At 43.7% G+C, this 25,590-nt stretch overlaps 1 protein-coding gene across 1 annotated transcript in view; it reads right to left on the reverse strand.

Annotated features, from left to right (window-relative positions):
* LOC129694711 (sodium/calcium exchanger 1-like) overlaps positions 1-25,590 on the reverse strand; it is a 253,571-nt gene that overhangs the window by 48,302 nt on the left and 179,679 nt on the right. Inside the window, 6 exon segments of the mRNA XM_055631466.1 lie at positions 1,344-1,471; positions 10,123-10,191; positions 10,469-10,483; positions 10,593-10,610; positions 13,538-13,558; positions 14,796-14,902. Coding sequence (XP_055487441.1) covers positions 1,344-1,471; positions 10,123-10,191; positions 10,469-10,483; positions 10,593-10,610; positions 13,538-13,558; positions 14,796-14,902 — 358 coding nt within the window.

The following is a 25,590-nucleotide window of genomic DNA, read 5'->3' on the forward strand; positions in this document are numbered from 1 at the left end:
ATTAACTTGTGGTCCCGTGAGGCAGCAAATCATGTTAGGTTTTCAATAGCATTTTGAAGAAAAAATCTGTTGGTATGGACGGGTATCTAAAAATGGCACTTGGAAATGGCCTGACCAGAAAAACAGATGTGTTGTGTGTAAAGCAGTGACAAGTTTAACCAGTTTTGATCATTTGCAAGATTAATGGGCCTGTCCCACTTAGGCGACTTTTTTAGGTGACTGCACGAGACTATGCAGTCGCCACACGTTCACGGGTGGTTGCCGGGGAGTTGCCTTCATGGCCGTGAGTAGTGCCATCAGACTCGCAACATGTCGTAACAGTATTCTTGTCACCGCTAATTTTTTCACATGTTGAATAATTAGCGGCGATCAGAATTTTGACGTCATGGAGTGCAGCGTAGGTTTACAAGGTTAATTCTCGGGATGGCGGGACTGTCATTTGCTGAGAGAATGGAGCAGCTGGGCTTGTATACTCTGGAGTTTAGAAGGATGAGAGGTGTTCTCCGCAGCTGATCCCCGGACTCAGGTCACCGCCGCCAGAACGCTGTCCCAGCCACCGAAGCACCGTTCCAGCCCCGAGCCGGATCGCCCTCACGTGAGTGCCGTTCCACCCTCGAGCTGGGCCGCTCCGACGGGAGCGCCGTTCCACCCTCGAGCTGGGCCGCTCCGACGGGAGCGCCACAGCCCCTCACGGGAGAGTCTCAGCCCCGCGCCATGCCGCCCTCACGGGAGCGTCACAGCCCCTCACGGGAACGCCGTTCCAGTCCCGAGCCGGGCCGCCCTCACGGGAGCAAGCCCGGGGCAAGTCCAGTATGGTCCCCCCCCTCCAGTTGGATTATCCACATGCAGTTTCAGTACATCTAACAAATTCTGTCTTAAGTGTCTTGCACTGAGCAAGTCCCAATTAATAGCCAGCAGCAGATCTGTTCTTCTAACTCCTGCTGGCTATTGAGGGGCCAATAGTACTCTCGCATTAGAGTGATTGCACCCTTATTTCTGAGCTCTTCCCATATCGCCATAGTGGATTAATCCTTCAGTATGCCCATATTGTGTCACCATGACATTCCCCCTCCCCTCTCCTCACCCCCTTCTCTCTCCTCACCCCCTTCTCTCTCCTCACCCCCTTCTCTCTCCTCACCCCCTTCTCTCCCTCTCCCTCTACCTCCCCCTCTACCTCCCCCCTCTCTTCCTCCCTCCTTCACCTCCTCTCGCTCTTCCTCCACCCCCCCCTCGTCTGTACCTCTGTACACGTGGCAATGAACTAAACTGAACTTGTCGGTACCGATGTTGAACACAATAGCAACAACTCTGACATTTAATAATAGCAAGCTGGCATTCAGTACCTTAAATTCATAAGACTCTTCGATTACGATTTCCAACTTGCTGTTTTCTCCGAGCACAGGGCGGCCCATTTCCGCGATGCGTTTCTCGTCCTCATCTTTGTTTGTTATGGCTTTATCTTCAGCATTCCCTGCAACACAGTTACACAACTAGATATCAACAGAAACCACAATTAAACAAGTTGCATGTAAACCTTTACTGCACTTACCCCATTTGTCGGCTTTGCTATCATTCCCCAACTTCACTTTTGCTGCAGGACAATTTTTAGATTGCTTTATTCTTAAAACTTTAATATTGAAAACATTACACTATGTGGCTGTGCCACAGAACAGTTACAACTAGAATGTTTCCATTACATACCTAATAACAAATAGTAAAAGGAAGATCCACATCAAGACAGACAAAAACATTTTATATATGGAGGAATAATTAGTAAAGAAATGTCTTGCATGAAACATCAAAATGATTAAGCTCTGAAATGGAGTAGCTGGAACAATATGGAAGATGCTCATTATGGATGGTTAGAGTGGTGATTGGTAGAGTCTTTAACTAAAAATCTAAAAGGTATTAGCGATCAAGCTTTGGTGACAGAGGTCTGCACAAACCTGCCAGTGCAAAACAGAGAGCTTTCCAAAATCAATTTTGCCTTCAGCTTTGTTTACTAATACACTGCAAACAGAACGATGTATTTTGAATGATACTACATGCTCTCATCTTATAATAGGCTAAACAATGAATGTAATATTTTGTGAAAAGAGCTTCTACAGATTTCTAAAGCCCGTGTCATGGGATGGAAAGCGGCTCAACGTCTATGCTGACCTACATGCCTCATCCTAGCGATACCCATATCACTCCAAGCCTTTTCTATCCATGTACCTGCCCAAGTGTCTTAAATCTGGATAGGATCTCAACCCGAATTGTCACCTATTCCTTCGCTCCATTGATGCTGCCTCACCCGCTGAGTTTCTCCAGCAATTTTGTGTACCTTAAATCTTGATATAGTACCTGCCTCAACTACTTCCTCTCTTCCATTGCCATGTTAACAACTAGCAATGGTGTATGGATGAATGCACAGTACTTCCTCGTCTATTCATTGGCAAACAGAAGGACAAAAAACAGACGGGCGCTTCTACCTGGGTGTAACAAAGACCATAGGAGAGGTCTGCACGAGGGAATATTTACATCCAAGTTTAATAAGAAAACCCAAGCCATTATTTCAATGATTCAGCAACACATTAAACCCTATCATCCAGATCACCTAAATGGCAGGGGATCCAATTTTAGGTAGTATTTATTATAATTTAGAGGCTAGAGTTGGCTGACTCAGTAACAAATGGTTTTGTAATGGTTGGTACCAAGAATAAAATGCAGATTGCTTCAGGTTCAATATCTTGTGTAAACAGAACATATCAAACACAAAAAAAGTGTTAATCGGAATTCTAAATGTAAAGGATTGTGTAAAATTGACTTTGGGCTGCTCAGGGTGATCGATATTTTAGGAAACATTTGTTACTTTGCAGGTAGACACAAAATGCTGGCGAAACTCAGCGGGCGAGGCAGCATCTTTGTAGAGAAGGAATTGGCGATGTTTCGAGTCGAGACCATTTTTCAGACTGATGTGAGGGGAGCGGGTCGTACAAAGAAAGAATGCAGGTGGAGACAGTGGGACTAGTGGGAGAACTGGGAAGGGCGGGGGGGGAAGGCTCGAAGGGCTGAATACCTCCTTCTGCACCTATTTTCTATGTTTTCTATGAAATGAAGAGAGAGAGCAAGTGCGACCTGAAATTGGACAAGTCAATGTTCATACCGCTGGGGTGTAAACTACCCAAGGGAAATATGAGGTGCTGTGACTCCAATTTGCGCTGGGCCTCGCTCGGACTTGCACCAACTTACTTTGCAATGTTGCCTAACATTACTTTCAGGGGATGAAATCACATGTGATAGGGCAATATTACCACAAACCTAAATAATGGTTTTGAAAGTTACCCAAAAGGTATTCATTCAATTTTCGATGATATGCTTTCAAGTGCGTGCTTCATGGAACATGGAAAAATACCGCACCGGAATAGACCAAGATAAACTAATCTCCTCTGCCTGCATGAGATCCACACCCCTCCATATCCATGTAGTTATTTAAAGCCTCTTAGACACCACTATTGTATCTGTCTCCACCACCACCCCAGCCAGCACATTCCAGACACTCACCACCATGTGCACTGCATACCACCATGTGCATTACATACCACCATAAAACCCCTTCTCACCTTAAAGGTTTGCCCTCTAGTCTTTGACATTCCCACCCTGGGAATAAGGTTCTGACAGTTTACCCTATCATTGCCTCAGGTTTATACCTCCATCAGGTCTCCCCGCAACCTCCGACGTTCCAGAGAAAACAATCCAAGTCTGTCCACCCTCTCCTTGTTGCCAATATCCCCTAATCCAGACAGTATTCTGCTAACCTTGTTGAAACATATAACCTGGTTGAAACATATCAGATTGTTAAGGGTTTGGACACGCCAGAGGCAGGAAACATGTTCCCGATGTTAGGGGAGTCCAGAACCAGGTGCCACAGTTTAAGAATAAGAAGTAAGCCATTTAGAACAGAAATGAGGAAACAGTTTTTCTCACAGAGAGTGGTGAATCTGTGGAATTCTCCGTTTCAGAGGGCGGTGGAGGCAGGTTCTCTGGATGCTTTCTCAAGAGAGAGCTAGATAGGGCTCTTAAAGATAGCGGAGTCAGGGGATATGGGGAGAAGGCAGGAACGGGGTACTAATTGGGGATGATCAGCCATGATCACATTGAATGGCAGTGCTGGCTCAAAGGGCCGAATGGCCTACTCCTGCACCTATTGTCTATTGTCTAACCCTCCTTTGCACTATGGAGAACATCGTTGAGATTCATGATACAATAGGTGTGCTGGCCACTGGTTTTAAAAGCAATTGGTGAAAGCCCAATTTACAAAAAGTATTCAAGTATTTGAGCATCCAAAATGAAATGTTCTTAGTTTTAAGGAGACCAGAGACAGATGGTTTGCTCAAGGCCCCCATCTTTCAGCTCAGTAGATTCGGAGTATAAGTGAACAACAAAATGCCTGGAGTAATTATGCCGATCCATCCTTGGGGCAGAAGGAGGTTTTGAGAAAGACTTAGCAGCAACAAAGTGCCAAGGGAATATTTCACAAGACACTGGATCCCTGTCCATGAAGGCATGCACAGGCAGCAGAGAACCAATCGTGGAATGAGCGGGATTTGCCAACCTCCTTCATGGAGGGGGGGGCAAGCATTTAAATGGGAGGCACAGTAGTAAAGCTGCTGCTTCACAGCACCAGAGACACTGGTTCAATCCCGACTACGGGTGTACTACGGTCTGTGAAGAGTGCCCAAGTTCTCCCTGTAATAGCGTGGGTTTCCTCCACATCCCAATGATGTGCAGGTCTGTAGGTTAATTGGCTTTTGTAAATTGCCCCAAGTGTGCAGGGAGTGGATGAGAAAGTGGGATAACAGAACTAGTGTGAATCAGTGGTCGATGGTTGGTGCGGACCCGGTGCCGATGGGCCAGTTACTACGCTGCATCTCTTTACTAAAATGCTCTAGCACACAGCTGGATGTTAGAGGTGAAGCTGGCCTCGACTAACCATAGTTACCTTGCCTATAATGTTCAGTGTTGATGCTGCAGGACATGTTTCCACTGCACACTTTAAATAGTAGCCCAAGGATTATAATGGCCACACATCACAAGGAATTAGAATTCAACATTTATGCCTGAATTAGAATAAAAGTTCAAAATAAAAATAACTAAATTTTCATATCTGCAGAAATTATGCAAATAGTACTTTGATTAATATCTAGTGTTGCCACATTAATAGTCTAACAGCAACGATAAGAGGTTCAAATGAAGCAAACCATTATGCAACAGCAACCAAAGATGTTTCAGAGTTACAAGATGTGCATAACTCTTCAACAACGTTAATCAGAGTGTTGAATGGCGCAGAAATAAGCTCTTTGGCCCAACACATCCACGCAGACAAATGTCGCATCTCAGCTAGTCTCATGTCAAAAGGTGATGCAAAAGTGAGAGGTTTTGCAGATAGTGAAGATGGTTGTGAACGATTGCAGCAGGATCTGGATCGATTGGCCAGGTGGGCGGAGGAATGGTTGATGGAATTTAATACAGAGAAGTGTGAGGTGTTGCATTTTGGGACGTCGAACAAGGGCAGGACCTACACAGTGAATGGTCGGCCTCTGGGTAGTGTTGTAGCGCAGAGGGATCTAGGAGTACAGGTGCGTGGTTCCTTGAAGGTCGAGTCGCAGGTAGATAAGGTGATTAAAAAGGCTTTTGGCACTTTGGCCTTCATCAGTCAGAGTATTGAGTATAGAAGTTGGGAGGTCATGTTGCAGTTGTACAAGACGTTGGTGAGACCGCATTTAGAAAATTGTGTTCAGATCTGGGCACCATGTTCTCGGAAAGATATTGTCAAGCTTGAAAGGGTTCAGAAAAGATTTACGAGGGTGTTGCCAGGACTAGAGGATGTGGGCTACAGGGAGAGGTTGAATAGGCTGGGTCTCTATTTCATGGAGCGCAGGAGGATGAGGGGTGATCTTATAGAGGTGTATAAAATCATGAGAGGAATAGATCGGGTAGATGCACAGAGTATTTTGCCCAGAATAGGAGAAGAGGACCAAAGTAACATCCATCGTATATAAGCGTGACCAACACTAAATACAATACTCCAAGTGCAGCCTCACCTACATTCTGCACAACTGTAACACAACCTCCCAATATCTATACTCAGTACCCTGACTGATGGACAATAGACAATAGGTGCAGGAGGAGGCCATTCGGCCCTTCGAGCCAGCACTGCCATTCAATGTGATCATGGCTGATCATCCCCAATTAGTACCCCGTTCCTGCTTTCTCCCCATATCCCCTGACTCCGCTATCTTTAAAAGCCCTATCTAGCTCTCTCTTGAAAGCATCCAGAGAACCAGCCTCCATCGCCCTCTGACGCAGAGAATTCCACAGACTCACCACTCTCTGTGAGAAAAAGTGTTTCCTCGTCTCCGTTCTAAATGGCTTACTCCTTATTCTTAAACTGTGGCCCCTGGTTCTGGACTCCCCCAACATCGGGAACATGTTTCCTGCCTCTAGTGTGTCCAAACCCTTAACAATCTTATATATTTCAATGAAATTCCCTCTCATCCTTCTAAACTCAATGGTCATGCCCATCTCCTGTAGCTCCACACATCGATGACTGCTTTGGTTTGAAGGGTCTTATTCTCTTCAATTACCCTTTTCCCACTCAATAAATCACGTCGCTGGATTTTCCTTACTCTCATCTGCCAGAACAATCTTGTGTCTCCCTTCGGCAAATGAATCAATTCACAGAATAACAGCACAGGAACTGATCCATCTGTCTGTGGCGAACATGATATCTAGTTAAACTAATCTCCTCTGCCTGCACATAATCAATCAATTCCTACATATCCATGTGCCTATCTAAAAGTCTCTTAAACACCACTATTGTATCTGCCTCTATCACAAGCCCCGGTTGCGTGTCTCAGCATCCATTTTGTAATCAGCAGTTAACTTATTATTCTAGCATTTCCCATCAGCCACTTTGAATTCTGACAAGTGATTTTGTGGCGTATGCATCTAGAATTAATGCCTTCAATTTTTATGCTACATCCATAAATATACTAAACTGCTTGTTTTTAGCGTTATTTCCCTTGGCCGGTACACAGCCTGCCCTCATTTCTGTCGTGGCTGTTTACACCACCAATAACATTTCTACATTATTGCTCATACATAGTCACACAACTGAAGTGGGAAACCCTTGGTAACTAATACCGAAACTAAATTCCACATATTAATTATCCTTCTAATGCATTACAATTCCCCAAACTCAGCAGGATTCCAGTTAATGCAAGAACTGAATCAGAAATGGACATCTATAAAGAACATAGAAATTAGGTGCAGGAGTAGGCCATTCGGCCCTTCGAGCCTGCACCGCCATTCAATATGATCATGGCTGATCATCCAACTCAGTATCCTGTACCTGCCTTCTCTCCATACCCTTTGATCCCCTTGGCCACAAGGGCCACATCTAACTCCCTCTTAAATATAGCCAATGAACTGGCCTCGACTACCCTCTGTGGCAGAGAGTTCCAGAGATTCACCACTCTCTGTGTGAAAAAAGTTCTCCTCATCTCGGTTTTAAAGGATTTCCCCCTTTATCCTTAAGCTGTGACCCCTTGTCCTGGACTTCCCCAACATCGGGAACAATCTTCCTGCATCTAGCCTGTCCAACCCCTTAAGAATTTTGTAAGTTTCTATAAGATCCCCTCTCAATCTCCTAAATTCTAGACAGTATAAACCAAGTCTATCCAGTCTTTCTTCATAAGACAGTCCTGACATGCCAGGAATCAGTCTGGTGAACCTTCTCTGCACTCCCTCCATGGCAATAATGTCCTTCCTCAGATTTGGAGACCAAAACTGCACGCAATACTCCAGGTGTGGTCTCACCAAGACCCTGTACAACTGCAGTAGAACCCCCCTGCTCCTATACTCAAATCCTCTTGCTATGAAAGCCAACATACCATTCGCTTTCTTTACTGCCTGCTGCACCTGCATGCCTACCTTCAATGACTGGTGTACCATGACACCCAGGTCTCGCTGCATCTCCCCCTTTCCCAATCAGCCACCATTTAGATAATAGTCTGCTTTCCCGTTTTTGCCACCAAAATGGATAACCTCACATTTATCCCCATTATACTGCATCTGCCAAACATTTGCCCACTCACCCAGCCTATCCAAGTCACCTTGCAGTCTCCTAGCATCCTCCTCACACCTAACACTGCCCCCCAGATTAGTGTCATCTGCAAACTTGGAGATATTGCCTTCAATTCCCTCATCCAGATTATTAATATATATTGTAAATAGCTGGGGTCCCAGTACTGAGCCTTGCGGTACCCCACTAGTACCTCAGGGCTGCAGGGTAGGTGGACACTGATCTTGCCTAGAGGCAATACAGACAAGGCCAACTGGGCTCTTCCTGTGCTGCCATCATTGCGGGATGAAGGAACTTATACAAACCCCATAAAGACTCAATATTCAAACAGAAAGTATGTCACAAACGCACATGAACTGCTCCACGAGGGCTAGAAAGCCTGTGCCCATGAAGCATTTGTTATCTAACGATTTTAATTCCCATTTAAATAGTTGGAATAGTGGGAAAGAAAATGGCAGTGGGATGGGGGGGGCACAGGGAAAAGGAGGTTTATATATACCCATTATAGCCTGCAGTAGTTTATGACCAGCAATCAACACTGGAGACAAGGAATCACACCGCACACCAACTAGCTGTTCAACACAATTAGAGCAAGCTGGCACATAGACAGACATAGAAAATAGGTGCAGGAGGAGGCCATTCGGCCCTTCGAGCCAGCACCGCCATTCATTGCGATCATGGCTGATCATCCCCTATCAATAACCCGTGCCTGCCTTCTCCCCATATCCCTTGACTCCACTAGCCCCTAGAGCTCTATCTAACTCTCTCTTAAATCCATCCAGTGACTTGGCCTCCACTGCCCTCTGTGGCAGGGAATTCCATAAATTCACAACTCTCTGGGTAAAAAAGTTTTTTCTCACCTCAGTTTTAAATGACCTCCCCTTTATTCTAAGACCGTGGCCCCTGGTTCTGGACTCGCCCAACATTGGAAACATTCTTCCTGCATCTAGCTTGTCCAGCCCTTTTAGAATTTTATATGTTTCTATAAGATCCCCCTCATCCTTCTAAACTCCAGTGAATACAAGCCTAGTCTTTTCAATCTTTCCTCATATGACAGTCCGGCCATCCCAGGGATCAATCTCGTGAACCTACGCTGCATTGCCTCAATCACAAGGACTGCCTCAGTTTTCACCTAATCCACGGAGTCAGAGCTGTACAGGGTGGAAATCGGCCTGTCGGCCTACCTTATCCATGCTGACCAAGTGGGTATTCTGGGCTAACCTGGGCTAGCCTGGGCTTGCTGTCAGCCCATAGCCCTCTAACCCATTCCCTATCAAATGTATCTATCTGTCCAAATCAAATTTAAAAGTCATAATTTTATCACTACCATAGCTTCCTCTGGCAGCTCATTCCAGTTACGGACTACCCTCTGAGTGAAAGAGTTGCCCCCCCCCAAAGACCCCTCTTCATCTAACACTATGAAATGTACTCCCTTTATTGGTTAAACTGCCCCTTTAATGCACTAATGGCAGAATGAAATACAGCTTTTCAAAAAGTGTAAGTGAACACTTACTGGCATTGGCTGAACTGAATCACAAATTGGGAATAATTGAAAGGAGAAAGTGACTATAGCAACTAGTCAGTCCCTGATCATGTAATATATATTGTAAATAAATTAACTGCAAAGTTTTAACAATAAAACAAATCTAAAATTGGACCAAAGAGCAGTCTGTTGAACAACCGGCAGATGGAAGGAGGCAGTGGATTGTAAAGGCCATGCTCAATGTGAATTAAAAGACGACCCTTGTGGCATTAGGAGGAGTGACTAATAACTACCAATGTAACAGGATGACAATTAAAAGTGTAAAGCAGCATTTTATATTCACCGCAGAACATTGTAGTAATATAATTATGATGCTTCACTCTCTTTTAACAGATCATTGCTTCCAAAGAGTGAGGTACAGATTGCTGAACGAGTCAAAAATGCCTTAAGTGCAATTCCACTGTGGTAAGTGAAGTGCAGTCAGTGATTTATAGAGAAGTGATCATTATACCTGCAAAGCAGATGACAGTCGATGGAATTGGATTGTCCCTACATTGAACCTTCCTGTAGAGAGCATGACCTATAAACACGGGAATGACCCATAGGAAAAAATAAATTTACCTGCTCAGTTTGTTCACAATGCATTCATCGTTAGTCTCAAATTTCAGGTTAATAAAACAGTTTAACAATTTTGTTAATTATTGCCTGGTCTTTATTGTCTGAAAGTTAGATACTAATGTGGAGAAGCTTCTAGCTATTACTAAAATTGTTCAATTTCTAGTGTGATGTTAAAAAGGTGCCACAAAGTTTATGAAAAATTGCATAGTGCAGTGGGTATTAAGTTTAGAAAATCTTACCACTGAAGTGCTTTGCTTCATAATCGAGCACAACAAAAATAATAGCGAGTTTAGTTAGATCATTTGTAAATATTGCAAGTTTTTAAAAAGTTTGAAATTTTAGAAAAGCAAACAAGCAGCATACCTGTTTTTGTGAAGGGTCCTAATTGGGACAATAGTAAAAGTTATTGTTCATACGATGTACATTATGAAAAAGCATGTACATTAAAACAGTGCCAAGAAAATGCAATGAATGATCCTATCCAAGATTCCGTCAATGGCAACATTACACGGTTTAGTTTCCATCTCTTGTTCCCCACCCGTCCCCTAAGCAACATAGAAACATAGAAAATAGGTGCAGGAGTAGGCCATTCGGCCCTTCGAGCCTGCACCGCCATTCAATATGATCATGGCTGATCAACCATCAGAAATGATATTCACACAAAGAATACCTGGTTCTCTCTGTCACACAACCATGGAAATGTGTCCATTGTGGTACAGGAGTGATTGCAAAGTTCTTTAAATATGAAATCAATTCTCATCATGTTTTGTGCAGACATTCAACTGGGAGATTTTAGTGAGGAGCCAGATGGCCAAAAGGACAATTTCTAATTGGATTCATTATTGCAACCAAATAAGAACAGACAATTAATTTGACTGGTTATTCCGTTAATATTAATCACGGATCCCATGAAGGCGTCACTACCTTTTCAAAGATGGGTTGTTAATATTCAGCATCCACCCAGTCGTGGCTGTGTTGATAATTGCCACTAATTAGACAGCATCCTTGATTAATCAGATTTTAGGGGATTGAGGTGGGTCATTGCACAAGGGGATAGAACACAGGGGATGGATTACAAGTGGGAGCTGTTCAGAGAATTGACTAAATAAATAGTTCCAAGGACGATTTGAATGAATCTGAAGATGGGATAAGGACAAATGATCATAGGAATGGGCTCCAGAAGGTCATCAAGGAGCAAATAGTGTGGGAGAAGCAGTTGCAGAATACTCAAAGACCAAATGACTCTGCAGGGGTTACAAGCTTGGAAGATGTAGTGGACGAAAGGATACAGGAGTATGACCAGGGCACATTAGGAAATGGCAGGTGGATCGAAGAAATATGGATGACATCTTCCATATTCCACAGAGAATGGAGAGACATGGATTATGTGCAGTTAGATAAGACATGGCATCACGTTTCGGCAGACATTGTGGGCCAAAGAGCCTGTTTCTGTGCTGTACTGTTCTATGTTCCACAAAAGATGGATAGGAGAGGGATGCGTTTCACCTTGCCCCATGTTTTGGGTACGATAGCTTGCTGTTGAGAAGGCCTGTGACCTGGGCTAGCAAGGTGATAAAAATATTGGCAGGATTCTAGGAAATGTAAAATAAGGTTGCAATTCATTACAATTTGGCCCTTACCAGCAGGAAAAAGACTGAGCAATAAGCTTAGCAGCACTGTCCCAGAAGTTAAGTGTCCATTTTAACACAGTCTAGTCCTATATATTAATGGCACATATCTCTGTATTTCTGACTCATTGGAAAGTGCAATCTGCCCAATCTTTCTTTTGCTAATCCAGAATGAAGATATGCAATGGCGTTTTACTTGCAAGTGACACACCAACTGCAGGCATGGCTTTAACTGGAAATCATGTCAGAATCAAAGTACAGGAGATATTACAGTGCCCTCCATAATGCTTGGGACAAAGACCCATCATTTATTTATTTGCCTCTGTACTCCACAATTTGAGATTTGTAATGGAAGAAAATCACATGTGGTTAAAGTGCACATTGTCAGATTTCAATAAAGGCCATTTTTATACATTTTTGTTTCACCATGTAAAAATTACAGCTGTGTTTATACATAGTACCCCATTTCACGGCACCATAATGTTTGGGACACATGGCTTCACAGGCATTTGTCATTACTCAGGTGTGTTCAATTGCCTCCTTAATGCAGGTATAAGAGAGCTCTCAGCACCTAGTCTTTCCTCCAGTCTTTCCATCCCCTTTGGAAACTTTTATTGCTGTTTATCAACATTAAGACCAAAGTTGTGCCAATAAAAGTCAAAGAAGTCATTATGAGACTGAGAAACAAGAATAAAACTGTTGGAGACATCAGCCAAACCGTAGGCTTACCAAAATCAACCGTTTGGAACATCATTCGGAAGAAAGAGAGCACTGGTGAGCTTACTAATCGCAAAGGGACTGGCAGGCCAAGGATAACCAACTGTTGATGGGAGTAGCTTAATGAATTCTGAAGTGTATAGACACATCTTATCTGTTGAAGTTCAAATGCCTCAAAACCCATTGGCCGGCGGTTCATTCTACAGCAAGACAATAATCCCAAACATACTGCTAAAGCAACAAAGGAGTTTTTCAAAGCTAAAAAATGGTCAATTCTTGAGTGGCCAAGTCAATCACCCGATTTGAACCCAATTGAGCATGCCTTTTATATGCTGAAGAGAAAACTGAAGGGGACTAGCCCCCAAAACAAGCATAAGCTAAAGATGGCTGCAATACAGGCCTGGCAGAGCATCACCAGAGAAGACACCCAGCAACTGGTGATGTCCATGAATCACAGACTTCAAGCAGTCATTGCATGCAAAGGATCTGCAACAAAATACTAAACATGACTACTTTCCTTTATATGACATTGCTGTGTCCCAAACATTATGGTGCCCTGATATGGGGGGGGGGGGGGGGGGGGGGGGACGACGACACACTATGAATAAACACAGCTGTAATTTCTACATGGTAAAACCAAAATGGCCTTTATTAAAATCTGACAATGTGCATTTTAACCACATGTGATTTTTTTTTCTATTACAAATCTGAAATTGTGGATTACAGAGACAAATAAACACATGATATATCTTGGTCCCAAACATTATGGAGGGCGCTGTGTCTATCACAAAGCCACCCCTGAAAGATTAATTTTTGCAATTTTTAATTTTAAGATGTAATCAAACCAGCTTCCTCCTGATCTCAACCCCCCCCCCCCCCCCCCCCATCCCTCCCACAGTTCCATTCCCAGCACGTTACAGCTAAAGCTTACAGCTAATGGAAACAGAAGACATGGAAGCTTACCTAGCTCACTCAATAACAAGGCTGTAAAGAGAACAAAACGTGTGAAGAAAAGTAAAGACAATTAACTTAAAGATGGAACAAGAAAGGATTATAAAAAGACAGATGTATTCACTATCACTTGAATCAAGCATTGGCATTCTATGTGAATGGACTGCTACTATTTAGGGAAGTGTGGCAAATTCTAGTAAAGTTAGTAGATGGAACTGTGCAGAAGTTTAGTGTAGATAATTCTCCCATGACACCATCTCAAGCACAATATCAAAGAGCAAGCAGTAATGCACTAGATATGAATAATGACAGCACAACTATTAAACTTTGAGTCTTTCACAAAATATCAGTTCTTTGATTCATTAGATTTCTTTATTAGAAATCAAAAATTGAAAATTTCCTGTTATGTTATCAATTTGTATGTTGTACTGAGGGAAAACTAATCTCAATAGAAAATGCACTGGTCATAAAAATATTAAGACTTCATAAATCAGTACAGCATTAAAGACAGTTCAACATGGGGAAAAAAAACCAGGAAAACAAAACAGCCAACAGTCAGGTTTGACAAAGACTCTGGATAGTAAAGTAAGAGGAGAAAGTCAGTGTGAGAGTAGGACACACAAAGAGAAGAGAATAATTCTCAAAATGTCTTTGATTACTCTCACACCTTTCACTCCTCTTCTGTTCCACACAGGTTCACCAAGTGCAATGAAGAATCTATCTTGCTTTTCATACGCCTCACGGTCAACTATATTAATGGTAATGGTTTTCCTGCAAGAACACAAGACAAAGGCAAACAATGGATTGGAGTTGTCCACCACAATCACACATGCTTAAGTAAACTAAGTGAGATGGTTAGTGCGATGTTATGGAGGAAGGGAACCTGCACCACATTCAGATAACATTGGCATGTAATAGGGTACAAACTTATTACTCTACCATGGCATTTTAATCCATTTTACATTTTATCTGACTTATTAACAATAAGATAGATAAAGTTTTGTCCAAATCGAGTGCTTCTGTCAATCTGATAATTATTTTTGAGTCTCCGATTAGGAAATCCAGAGTGTTCTGGAGAAGTTGCAAGTGCTTATTTAAAACCACAGAAGTCAATTCTGCATGCCACATCCCATTTTTCTAGTAATTAGATTGACTCTATTACACCCATCTAAATGTGTGCATCATGTTCTGGGCATTGGACAGTGCCAAGTATCCCTGAGCAACATTCAGGCATGGCATTAAGGCCTTTAGCTCTCAGCTGGTACCCCACCTTTCTTCTCACTCATCTCCACCAAGCGTGGCTCCCCAATCTCAATGAAGAAGTTCTTGTTTTTTTCATATTCCTCATCATCAATTACTCTGATTTCTATTGTCTTGCTGAAATAGAGAAGAAGAGAGAGGTGGAGAAAAGGCAAGAATTAAGAACAAAGAGCAGGAGACAAAAGAAGACTGTAGCTTAATCCAATAGTATTTTTGTTTCTCATGCGTTTAATAAATTCAAATATACATCTAGGGATAGATACAAGAAACTACAGATGTTTTTTTACCAAAAAAAAAAGTGCTTGGGTAACTCAGCGGGTCAGGCAGCATCTCTGGAGATTATGGTAACATGATGGGTCTGGGACCTACACATCACCTATCCATGTTCTCCAGGGACCCACCAAGTTTCACCAACACTTTGTATCTTCAAGAACCCATTTTCTAACCAACAGAATTAGTGAAGATGATCTTTCTTCATAATCAATTTGGAAGATTACCCTAAAATACCAAATTAAATACCCATGAAATAAAACATGGGTTATAAAAACCTGAAATTTGAGGTTTGCAGACTTTTAGAATGTGAAATAGGAAACGGGAAAACACTAAAGATTAAAAGAACAAGAATAAGTATAGGAAATAGAATCACAACCCCCAGAATAAAGAAACTGGATTTACCAACAGGGACCTGCAGTATTGAAAGAAGGTTAAATTACACCAGTGGGCTCTTCTAGCGTTGTTTTCATATTAAAGCCCGGACACGGTTTGAGGGAAAGATGTATAAATCCAGAATATTGAAACCCCATATACCAACAGCATTAACTAGCTGTGTTCTTTAATCTTAATTTGGGCTTCTTTTTATGTCACTGAAACGTTTGTCCTATTAAAGTGTGGTAACTTGCTAAATAGGAATCTATAAACAGTTTCATGTACTTGATAGACAGTCGTGAGATTTGCTTTAATGCCAAAGAGCCATCATAAACTAGAGTTCGCAGATGCGGAATAGGCTGATGTTGTTTAAATAACAGCATACATTTTGACCCCATTTGCAAGTCAAACAATGCATACATAGAACAATAAAAATGAAAATCTTAAACACACAAATGCATAATATGGGGAATCTATTATTGGAACAATTGGTTTCAGTTTTAATAGTGGTGGCTGATAATCCTCATAAGTTAAAATAACTATGGGTTTTATAACTTAAATAGGAGATTAAGTTCGTCAGATGATGCCATCGATCAGGACTTGTGAGTACAGGTATTTTTGGTGGCTTCCCATTGTGTTTCCATGTTCAACCCACTCCAGATTGCTTGTACCGAATAACAGGACTGTTACATGGGAATGGCTCGATAAGTACATAGTCACACGAGTTATTTTCCAGTTTTCTTGACACTAAAAAAAAAATGTTCTTTAGAAGGTGTGGTCACAGTTACAACCAAGGACTAGATCAGAAACACATCCAGATTGGGACACACTTTAAATTAGTATGGATGGGTGTTGGTTAATCCAAATGTCAGATTTTCAAACACGCACTACCTCGTCATCCCCTCTTTTGCTGTTCTACTGTGAAGGAACCTTGAAGGTTGAGTGAGATGCTAATTACTAAGTGGCGATGGGTTTTCACAATTACATGGGGATATGTACATGGAGTGTCTTAAAGGAAAAGATTACAAAGCGGTGGGGATGTGACAGTAGTAAAAACATGTTTTGTGTTTAAAAAGACATTTTGTAGGATCATCAAGAGTGGTGCGGGATGGTTTCAAGGGACATGGACCAAATGGGCAAAGTTCTAGTTTTTAGTTGATGCCCACAAGGACCCGTTTCAAGGCGTGAGTGTTATAATCCTCTGACATTTAATAGTAATTGGCTCTCTGGGGGAAAAGATCTCAAGTGATTGTGAATCATGCCAATATTTTGTATTATGGAATTATGAAATCATTACCTAGTTAAAAAGATACATGTCATACACAAGGGCATACAATAGTCTAGACCTTGTAAGGAAGAAGGGTCTCACCAGAACTGCCACCCATTCTCGTGCCTTGATCAGCTTTTGTTGTCTGACTAATGAATACATTTATTGCTCAACCATTCTAGGCATTACCCGACTGTTGCTGTGCCAAAATTTGCTTTGCAGGTACAGTTTATGGTCACTTTCAACAGGTCTGTACTGATGGCGGGCACAAGAAAGAAGTAACTCAAGTCGAGCCGACTGTTTTGTGGCAGAGTAGCTAAAAAAAATGATGGTGTATTCAAGATCAGTATGACAAAACAGAAGCGAAGATTGGTAATTGGGACCTGATATTTATCTATCACTGCAACTTGGAAAGTTGTAAGGACTAATGTTTCTTGAAACTGTCATGTTTCAATTGAAAACAGGGTTATGGTTTTCAAACCAGACAGTTTCCAGTTTTCACATCACGAGTGGAAGGAAACATCTGGTAGAGGTATAGTTGAGGCTGCCCGACTGTGGGTAATCAATCCCATTTCGGGTGCAGGATTTCCAGCACAATGGTAGGGCGCTTTCATAAGGAATACCATTGAGGCGGTAATTTATTTAATATGTTTTAAAGGGTTTAATTTTGAAACATTGATAGAACAGGAGATGAACCGTAAGATGTGTAAAAGAGGGCCCAGACAGAATTTTGTCATGGTCTAATAACATATTTGATTCCCATCTACATGGCAGGGCCAAATGGCGCGAGCTGCTATCAAGGATATAAATGCCCAGTGGAGGTTGGATCATAGGGACAAGCGTACCACAAGGGGGCATGAGACATTTTATTAAATGGTGGTATGGAGAGGGGGAGATTGCAGCTGAGTTTACTAGGGGATATGGTTCTCTTGAAGGGGGACATGGAGGTCAGCAGGCAACATGACAGGCGAGTGGTAATAGTTTCATTGCAAAAGGTTGTGAGACTATAGGGTGGGTTGGTTCTACGCAGTGTAAAGGGTCTTGGGAGCACCTGAGTATGCGTACTTGTGGTTCGCTGAACGATGAAAGATATTATTGCCATATAGGGAATGGGAGAAGGTTCACAGACTGGGGATGTGGACTGTCTGGAAGGGATTGGATTAGGACTTGGTTTATACTCTCAGAGGTGGGATGATAGGGGACTATTATAGACGTGGGGGTTGGACAGGTAGAATAGGGATTGGAAAGATGTTAGCCAAAGCTTCAGGACAAGGAAGGATCACAGCTAAGGATAAGGGGGAAAATCCTTTACTGAGGCATGAGAAGAAACTTTTTTCAGCAGTGACTGATCATTTGGGTCTGCCGAAGAGGGTAGTTAGTTGAGCCAGTTCATTGGATATATTTAAGGGGAGTTAGAGTGGACTTGCCGAAGGGATCAGGGCCATTGCTGTTTAGGAGCGGGATTGAGCTGTGCTGTCTGTTATCTGAATTCGGTCTGTGAAGGGCAGAGGCCCTCTGCAAGTTTCTATGTTTGGATTTAGGTTCACAGAGTGGAACCCAGCAACTGCCCTTTGGCTGATAATCTGACCGATGCTCCATACCGACTTCGCTTTACCCCTTGGCGTACATATATTTTACTATCAAGTACCTCTGCAAATAGTATTTTAAATGTTGTTTCTTGCTTTAAGACCACCTCTGGCGCTAGATTCATACAAAGGTGCCATCGAATGCCGATTATTAAATCTGTCCACTCACCTTGGACTTTATTATAGAGTCTTGATCCCATGTAGCGGTTAAAAGGCTGGATTTCAGACTCAATCAATTAGTCATGATTAGTATACGCCTCCAACTTTAGCCCTTTCTTACAGTCCAAGGCAAATAAGTCACTCTCACTACAGATCAGGCCGAGAGTACTGGCTTGACGGCAACAGCTTTCAATCACTCTGCTGCCACATGACAATTTACCTGGGGAGGGAATCTAAACGACAGCTTGCTGGTCAGAAGTTGCTGCAGCAGTTGGGCACAGGAGAGATTTCCCCAATGAAGCTGCAGTATAGATCACGGATGCAATCTATAACATCGAACTAAGTAAAGGCAAGTGGACTCAGTGGAAGGGGAGAGGAATTGTAACTTACACCTTTATCCCACTGGGATGGAAAAAAAGAGGGGAGGCTGAGCTTCTTAGATAATTACTCCACGTCAATGACAAAACTGGATTAAACAGAATCGAGTTGGGGGGGGAGGGGGAGATGCAAGAGGTACGTTCTTTGAATTTTCCATGTGTGAATCAGGCATGGCAAATTTCAGGATGAAAATACAGGCATGGTTTAAGGACAGATCCAAACGTTTCAAATAGGACAGTTCAGCCAGAAGTGTCAGTAGGGAAAACACCATAATGGGAAGGTACACTTGTGCATGCAGGGAATGGCCTCTGTGTGGAATTGGCGGCATTTCAACATGTGTTAAGGTGCTCAGTGCGGCCTAGAAGTAGGGAATTGGAGGATCACTTGACAAAGGACGGAGGATCCCGGCCTCAGCATTGTACATGGGAGAGTGCATCCCACTGAGGGTAGCCACACATCACACAACCAACCAGATGACGAAGGGCTTCCACACTAATTGTCTCAATTCATTTTAAGATTATTCTAGCTCATATAAAGTAATCCAGAGATTTACCCCCTGGGTCCTCTAAAGACTCAAAACTCTGTGAGAACAAAGTGTTTTGCATTCCGTTCTCCAATGGCTTACTCTTTTTAAAAACTGTGGACAAACTGGATCGGGACCTCGCAGACAGGACATTTGTCAGCCTCAGGCGTTTTGTAAATCTTAACAATCTTGTGTGTTTTCTGAGATATCCCCTCACAAGGGCCAGAGCATACAAGCCCCGCTCTCACATTATCTCAACATATGGCCAGTTCTTGATCCGGGAATTAACGTCTTCCATTGCATTCTATTTTTCCGCAAACTAGGTTATGAGCAACTGCAGATTTGATTTAAACATTTCAATGACTCCATTTTTACTGCCCGTGACCAGGGCCAGAAACACCCTTGGCACGGCTGTCAACTATTAAAAAGGTACACCCCCCGCCCATAGCACCCCCCCACCCGATCTTCTGTGCTCTTGTATGCTATTACATTGATATGGAGGAATTCCTACAGAGAATTGTGATTCCTGAAAGAACGGATGATTTTTCCCGACTGCTGTTGAGTCTGGGGACTGGTCACGGGATCCGCAGTCATGGTCCACCACTGCCGATGAATGAAGTTCATCAGGTGGTGAGGTGCGCAAAGCGAGTTAAAGGGAACGGCAGATGGGGAAAATCGTGGTATGTGCGGGCGAAACTTTCAAAGCCGGGGGGTGGGTTTAGGGCAGACTAGGGAGCAGGGGGTTCTTACGTTTCGGGTGAAAAATGTATCTCCTTGGGTGCATAGATGCTGCATGCATCTCTGGAGGTTATCCAGTACTTTTGGTCTGAGTATCTATAGTGTAATCTGAGGATGGAACCAATGGTTTCATATTTCTCATCGGAGCTGCATACGGAAACCATCCCGAGCGTACCCGATTTCTCCTTTGACCCGGATCCGGGGGGGGGGATGACAAGATTATACGGGATCAAAAACTATTTACTTCAGGAACGGTGGTGTTAGGTCTGATCCCAGGCAGGCAAAATCATTGCTTTTTGTGCGACCATAATATATTTCAATGAGGATTGCAGACGGCCAACACCTGGCCCTTCAGATTAAGTGTGATCGGGTGACTTTGCACAGAGAGTTATAGATCAGCCTTCCGACAAATCTTTTAAGCAACTGGGCTCTTGACGGAGACTATTGGCAGGGGTGAAGATGCGCGGAAAGTAGATGGAGTATTCAGAGGGACAGAGCATTTGATGTAGGAGTAAATCATTTTGCTCCAAGATGGTGGAAACAGGTCCCAGCCAGTATACTTTGATTTTCAAGATCCGCAGTTTCGAACCTATTGAGCTTGTCTACCGTCATGATAACAGATTGAATTCAGTGCCCAAAGCATCTTCATATACTCCACAGGGCTCAAATGGCCTTCTTTTTTTCCTGCACTATTTCTAAACTATTGAAAATTTGCAGACGACCCACATGTGAACCTTGAAAGAAGAGGACACATCACTCCCACCATAACATTGAACTATGATTAGAGTTACACAGATGAGCGACAGGCCCTTTGGCTCAATTCATCTGACCATGATGCTCCATATAAACTAATCCCATTTACCCCTTGGGTCTATATACCTCTAAACCTTTCCTATCAAAGTACCTCTCCAAATGTCTTTTAAATGTTGTTACTCTACCTGCCTCAACTACCACCTCTGGCAGCTCGCTCCATAAATCCACCATCCTGTGTGAACAAATGTGCCCCTCAGAATGCCGATTAAATCTTTCCCATCTCACATTACACTTTATAGTCCAGTTCTTGATCCCCCTACTCCAGGTAAAAGGCTGCATTTCCCCCCCCAATCAATTCATGTCATGATTCTATACGCCTCCAAGATCAGCCCTCAGCCTCTTACAGTCCAAGGAATAAAGTCCAATCTCTCCCTACAGCTCAGGCCTTCGAGTCCTGGCAACAGGTTGCAGGAGCTGAGGCAGCAGCTTCAACTCACTCTGCTGCCCCCATCACCATTTACTCCTAGGGGAAGAGAAGGGTTAGCATCACGACAGCTTGCTGTCAGAATGTTTGCTGCAAGCTAAATGTGCACTGAACCCATTGCACAGTCGAGATTCAATTGAACAACTTCAAGGCCAATGAAGCTGCAGTTATTAGTTCTTTAACTGAAGCAATCTATAACATCGATACCTACAGTAAGGCAGCATTGACTCAGTGCAGAGATTTCAATTACAGAGGAATTCAAACTACACCTTTCTATTACCAACTGGAAGGATGGAAAAAGAGGGGATAAAAGTGCTTTCTGAGATAATTATTCACGTCAATGACAAAAACTGAAATTAAACAGAATCGTGAAGTGGGGAGGATTAAGATTGCAAGCTGTAACGTTCTTTTGAATTATCATTTCATTTGTGAATCACATTAGGCACTGGCAAATTCAGATCAAAATACCCTGCTAGCTGCTGTATTCGTACAACATGATCTAACCCCTGTCACAGATGGACAGTTCAGCCAGCAGTCAGTAGAGAGAAACACCAGATTCCATGTGGGAAGTGTACACTTGTACATGCAGGGTGATGGGATATGTTTGGATGGCAAGTTGTCCAGTCACAGTCAACACGTATTCTGGTGCTCAGTGCTTGCAATAGAAGTCAAGAATTGGAGGATTACACTTGGTCTACAAATGACTGAAGGATCCCGACCCAAAACATAACCTACCTTGTATTCCAGAGATGCTGCCTCACCCACTGAGGGTAGCCCACACCATCACACAAACCAACCAGAGTCTGAAGAAGGGTCTCGACCTGAAACGTCACCTCTTCCATTTCTCCAGAGATGCTGTTACATGTCCCTGCTGAGTTACTCCAGCATCGTGTCTATCTTTGGTTTATAGACAATAGACGCAGGAGTAGGCCATTCGGTCCTTCGAGCCAGCACCATCATTCAATGTGATCATGGCTGATCATCCCCAATCAGTACCCCGTTCTTGCCCCGTACACCACTGCCTTATGCCTTCTCCCCATATCCCCCGACTCCACTATTTTTAAGAGCCCTATCTAGCTCTCTCTTGAAAGTATCCAGAGAACCTGCCTCCACCGAGCCCTCTCACAGACTCACCACTCTCTGTGAGAAAAAGTGTTTGCTTGTCTCCGTTCTAAATGGCTTACTCCTTATTCTTAAACTGTGTGGCCCCTGGCTCTGGACTCCCCCAACATCGGGAACAAGGTTCCTGCCTCTAGCGTGTCCAAACCCTTAACAATCTTATATGTTTCAATGAGATATCCTCTCATCCTAAACTCCAGAGCATACAAGCCCAGCTGCTCCATTCTCTCAGCATAAGACAGTCCTGCCATCCCGGGAATTAACCTTGTAAACCTACGCTGCACTCCCTCAATAGCAACAATGTCCTTCCTCAAATTAGGTTTAAATCAGCATCTGCAGTTGCTTCATAAACACAAACCAACCTCCCTTCCATTGACTCCATTTGTACTGCCCGCTCCCACCAGGGGCCAGAACACCCTTGGCCACTGCTGTACATCAATTAAAAATGCCCACCGCTCAGCCCCTCGTCCCCACCGGGAAATCTGTGCTTCTGTTCCCTGCCTATAAACTAACATTGAAGCTGGAGGACCTGCTACAGAGAATTGTGAAATGCTGGTCAACAGACACGGATGATATCTTACGCGACTGCTGTGAGTCAGTGGACTGGTCCACATTCAGGGATTCCGCAGCTAACCCGAATGAGTACACCACTGCCATGACTGACTTCATCAGCAAGTGAGTGGAGGACTGTGCCTGCAAAGTAAATAAGAGTAAGAAGGAACTGCAGATGCTGGAAAATCGTAGGTAGACAAAAGTGCTGGAGAAACTCAGCGGGTGACTCAGCATCTATGGAGCGAAGGAAATAGGCAACGTTTCGGGCCGAAACGTTGCCTATTTCCTTCGCTACATAGATGCTGCTGCACCCGCTGAGTTTCTCCAGTACTTTTGTCTACCTGAGTAAATCATAGTGTTCCCCAACGGGAAACCATGGATGAACCGCGAGGTACATTCACAGCTTAAGGCCAGGTCTGCTGCATACAAGTCAAACCATCCCGAGCGGTACAAGAAGGCCCGCTATGATCTCTGCAAAGCCATCAAGGATGCCAAGAGACAATACCGGGATCAACTTGAGTCCCAGTATAATCACTCAGACACACGGAGCATGTGCATGGTCTGAATAAGAGGTCAGGCAAAAGCATTGCTTATAGTGCGACCATATCTGATGAACTGAATGCTTTCTATGCTCGCTTCAAGCAGAAGGCCAACACCTGGCCCTTCAGATTCAAGTGTGTCTCTCCCCAGGGTGACTGCAGCAGAGTTTAGATCAGCCTTCCCGAGGGTAAACCCACAAAAAGCAACTGGGCCAGACGGAGATTCCGGCCCTGGCGTGTAACTGCGCGGACCAGCTAGCTGGAGTATTCACGGACATCGTTAATCTCTCTCTACTCCGTTCTGAGGTATGCACCTGCTTAAAGACCACCATCACTCCAGTGCCAAAAAAAAAAGCAAGACCTCATGCCTAAACGACAATTGTCCAGTGGCCTTGACATCCCCCATCGTGAAATGTTTTGAGGGGCTAGTTATGGAACATTAAATCCAGACTACCCAGCGGCCTTGGACCTACTGCAGTTTGCCTATCACCACAATAGGCTCACAGACGATGCCATCGTCCTAGCCCTACACATCCCTAGAACACCTGGATAAGAGAGATACCTACGTCAGACTCCTATTCATTGTCTACAGCTCTACTATAATGCCATCCAAGCACATCACCTAACTAGTGGGTAGACAAAAGTGCTGGAGAAACTCAGCTGGTGCAGCAGCAGCTTTGGAGTGAAGGAAATATTTCCTTCGCTCCATAGATGCTGCTGCACCCACTGAGTTTCTCCAGCACTTTTGTCTACCTTCGATTTTCCAGCATCTGCAGTTCCTTAACACCTAAACACCTAACTAGCAACTGGGTCCTTGACGTCCTGACCAACAGACCTCAATCAGTGAGGATAGGGGACAAAGCATCCCCCACAATAATACTCAACACAGCGGCTCCGTAAGGATGTGTTCTCAGCCCCGTTCTTTACTCCTTGCACATCCATGACTGCGCAGCCATGTACAAATCTAACTCAATTTTCAAATTTGCAGACGACACCACCATTGTGGACCGCATATCAAATTGCATCTTAAAATTACACCTTCAGTTGGGAGGATTGCGACATCACTAAATTGTATCCATTAACATTACAATCTTCTATCACATACATAGAAACATAGAAATTAGGTGCAGGAGTAGGCCATTCAGCCCTTCAAGCCTGCACCGCCATTCAATATGATCATGGCTGATCATCCAACTCAGTATCCCGTACCTGCCTTCTCTTCATACCCCCTGATCCCCTTAGCCATAAGGGCCACATCTAACTCCCCATTTACCAATTACCCCAAAGCAATAGACAATAGACAATAGGTGCAGGAGTAGGCCATTTGGCCCTTCGAGCCAGCTCCGCCATTCAATGTGATCATGCTGATCATCCCCAATCCGTACCCTGTTCCTGCCTTCTCCCCATATCCCCTGACTCCGCTATTTTTAAGAGCCCCATCTTGCATCCCATGAAAGAGTCAGCATAGGGTCAAAATGCTTTTCTTGATTGCCTTTATTGTGTTTAGCACTTTCCCAAGAGGGGCACATGATAAACAGCAATGCATTCAGACTTTATGCATCCAATGGACAAAGCCTTTATGGGCCGGTCTCACTTACACAATTTTTTCGGCGACTGCCGGCACCAGTCATAGTCGCAGCAGGTCTCAACACGTTCAACATGTTGAAAATCCAGCAGCGACCAGGACAAGGTACGACTCTTTGGGCGACTACTCATGACCGTCCAGGCTTCACCCCGCGACATGTCGCCTGTACGGTCGTGAGTCGTCCCCTCAGTCGCCCAAAGAGTCGTAGCGTCTTTCTGGTCGCCGCTGGATTTTCAACATGTTGAACATTTTCGGTGACCTGCAATGACCTATGACGGGTGCCGGCAGTCGCCAAAAAAGTTGTGTAAGTGGGACAGGCCCATAAAGCTGCAAATTGCGGAAATTTTGTTCTGGGCATTTCTTGTTAGCCGCAGAGAACTCCTTTCAGGGAAAGCCCTCTGCCTGCCCACCAATCCAGCCTGGTCAGCAAGAGGCAATGATGAAGCCAAGATGTAAATGACATCAACGCCTGTCTTT

The sequence above is a fragment of the Leucoraja erinacea genome, unplaced genomic scaffold (assembly GCF_028641065.1).
Source record: "Leucoraja erinacea ecotype New England unplaced genomic scaffold, Leri_hhj_1 Leri_76S, whole genome shotgun sequence".
NCBI lineage: Eukaryota > Metazoa > Chordata > Chondrichthyes > Rajiformes > Rajidae > Leucoraja > Leucoraja erinaceus.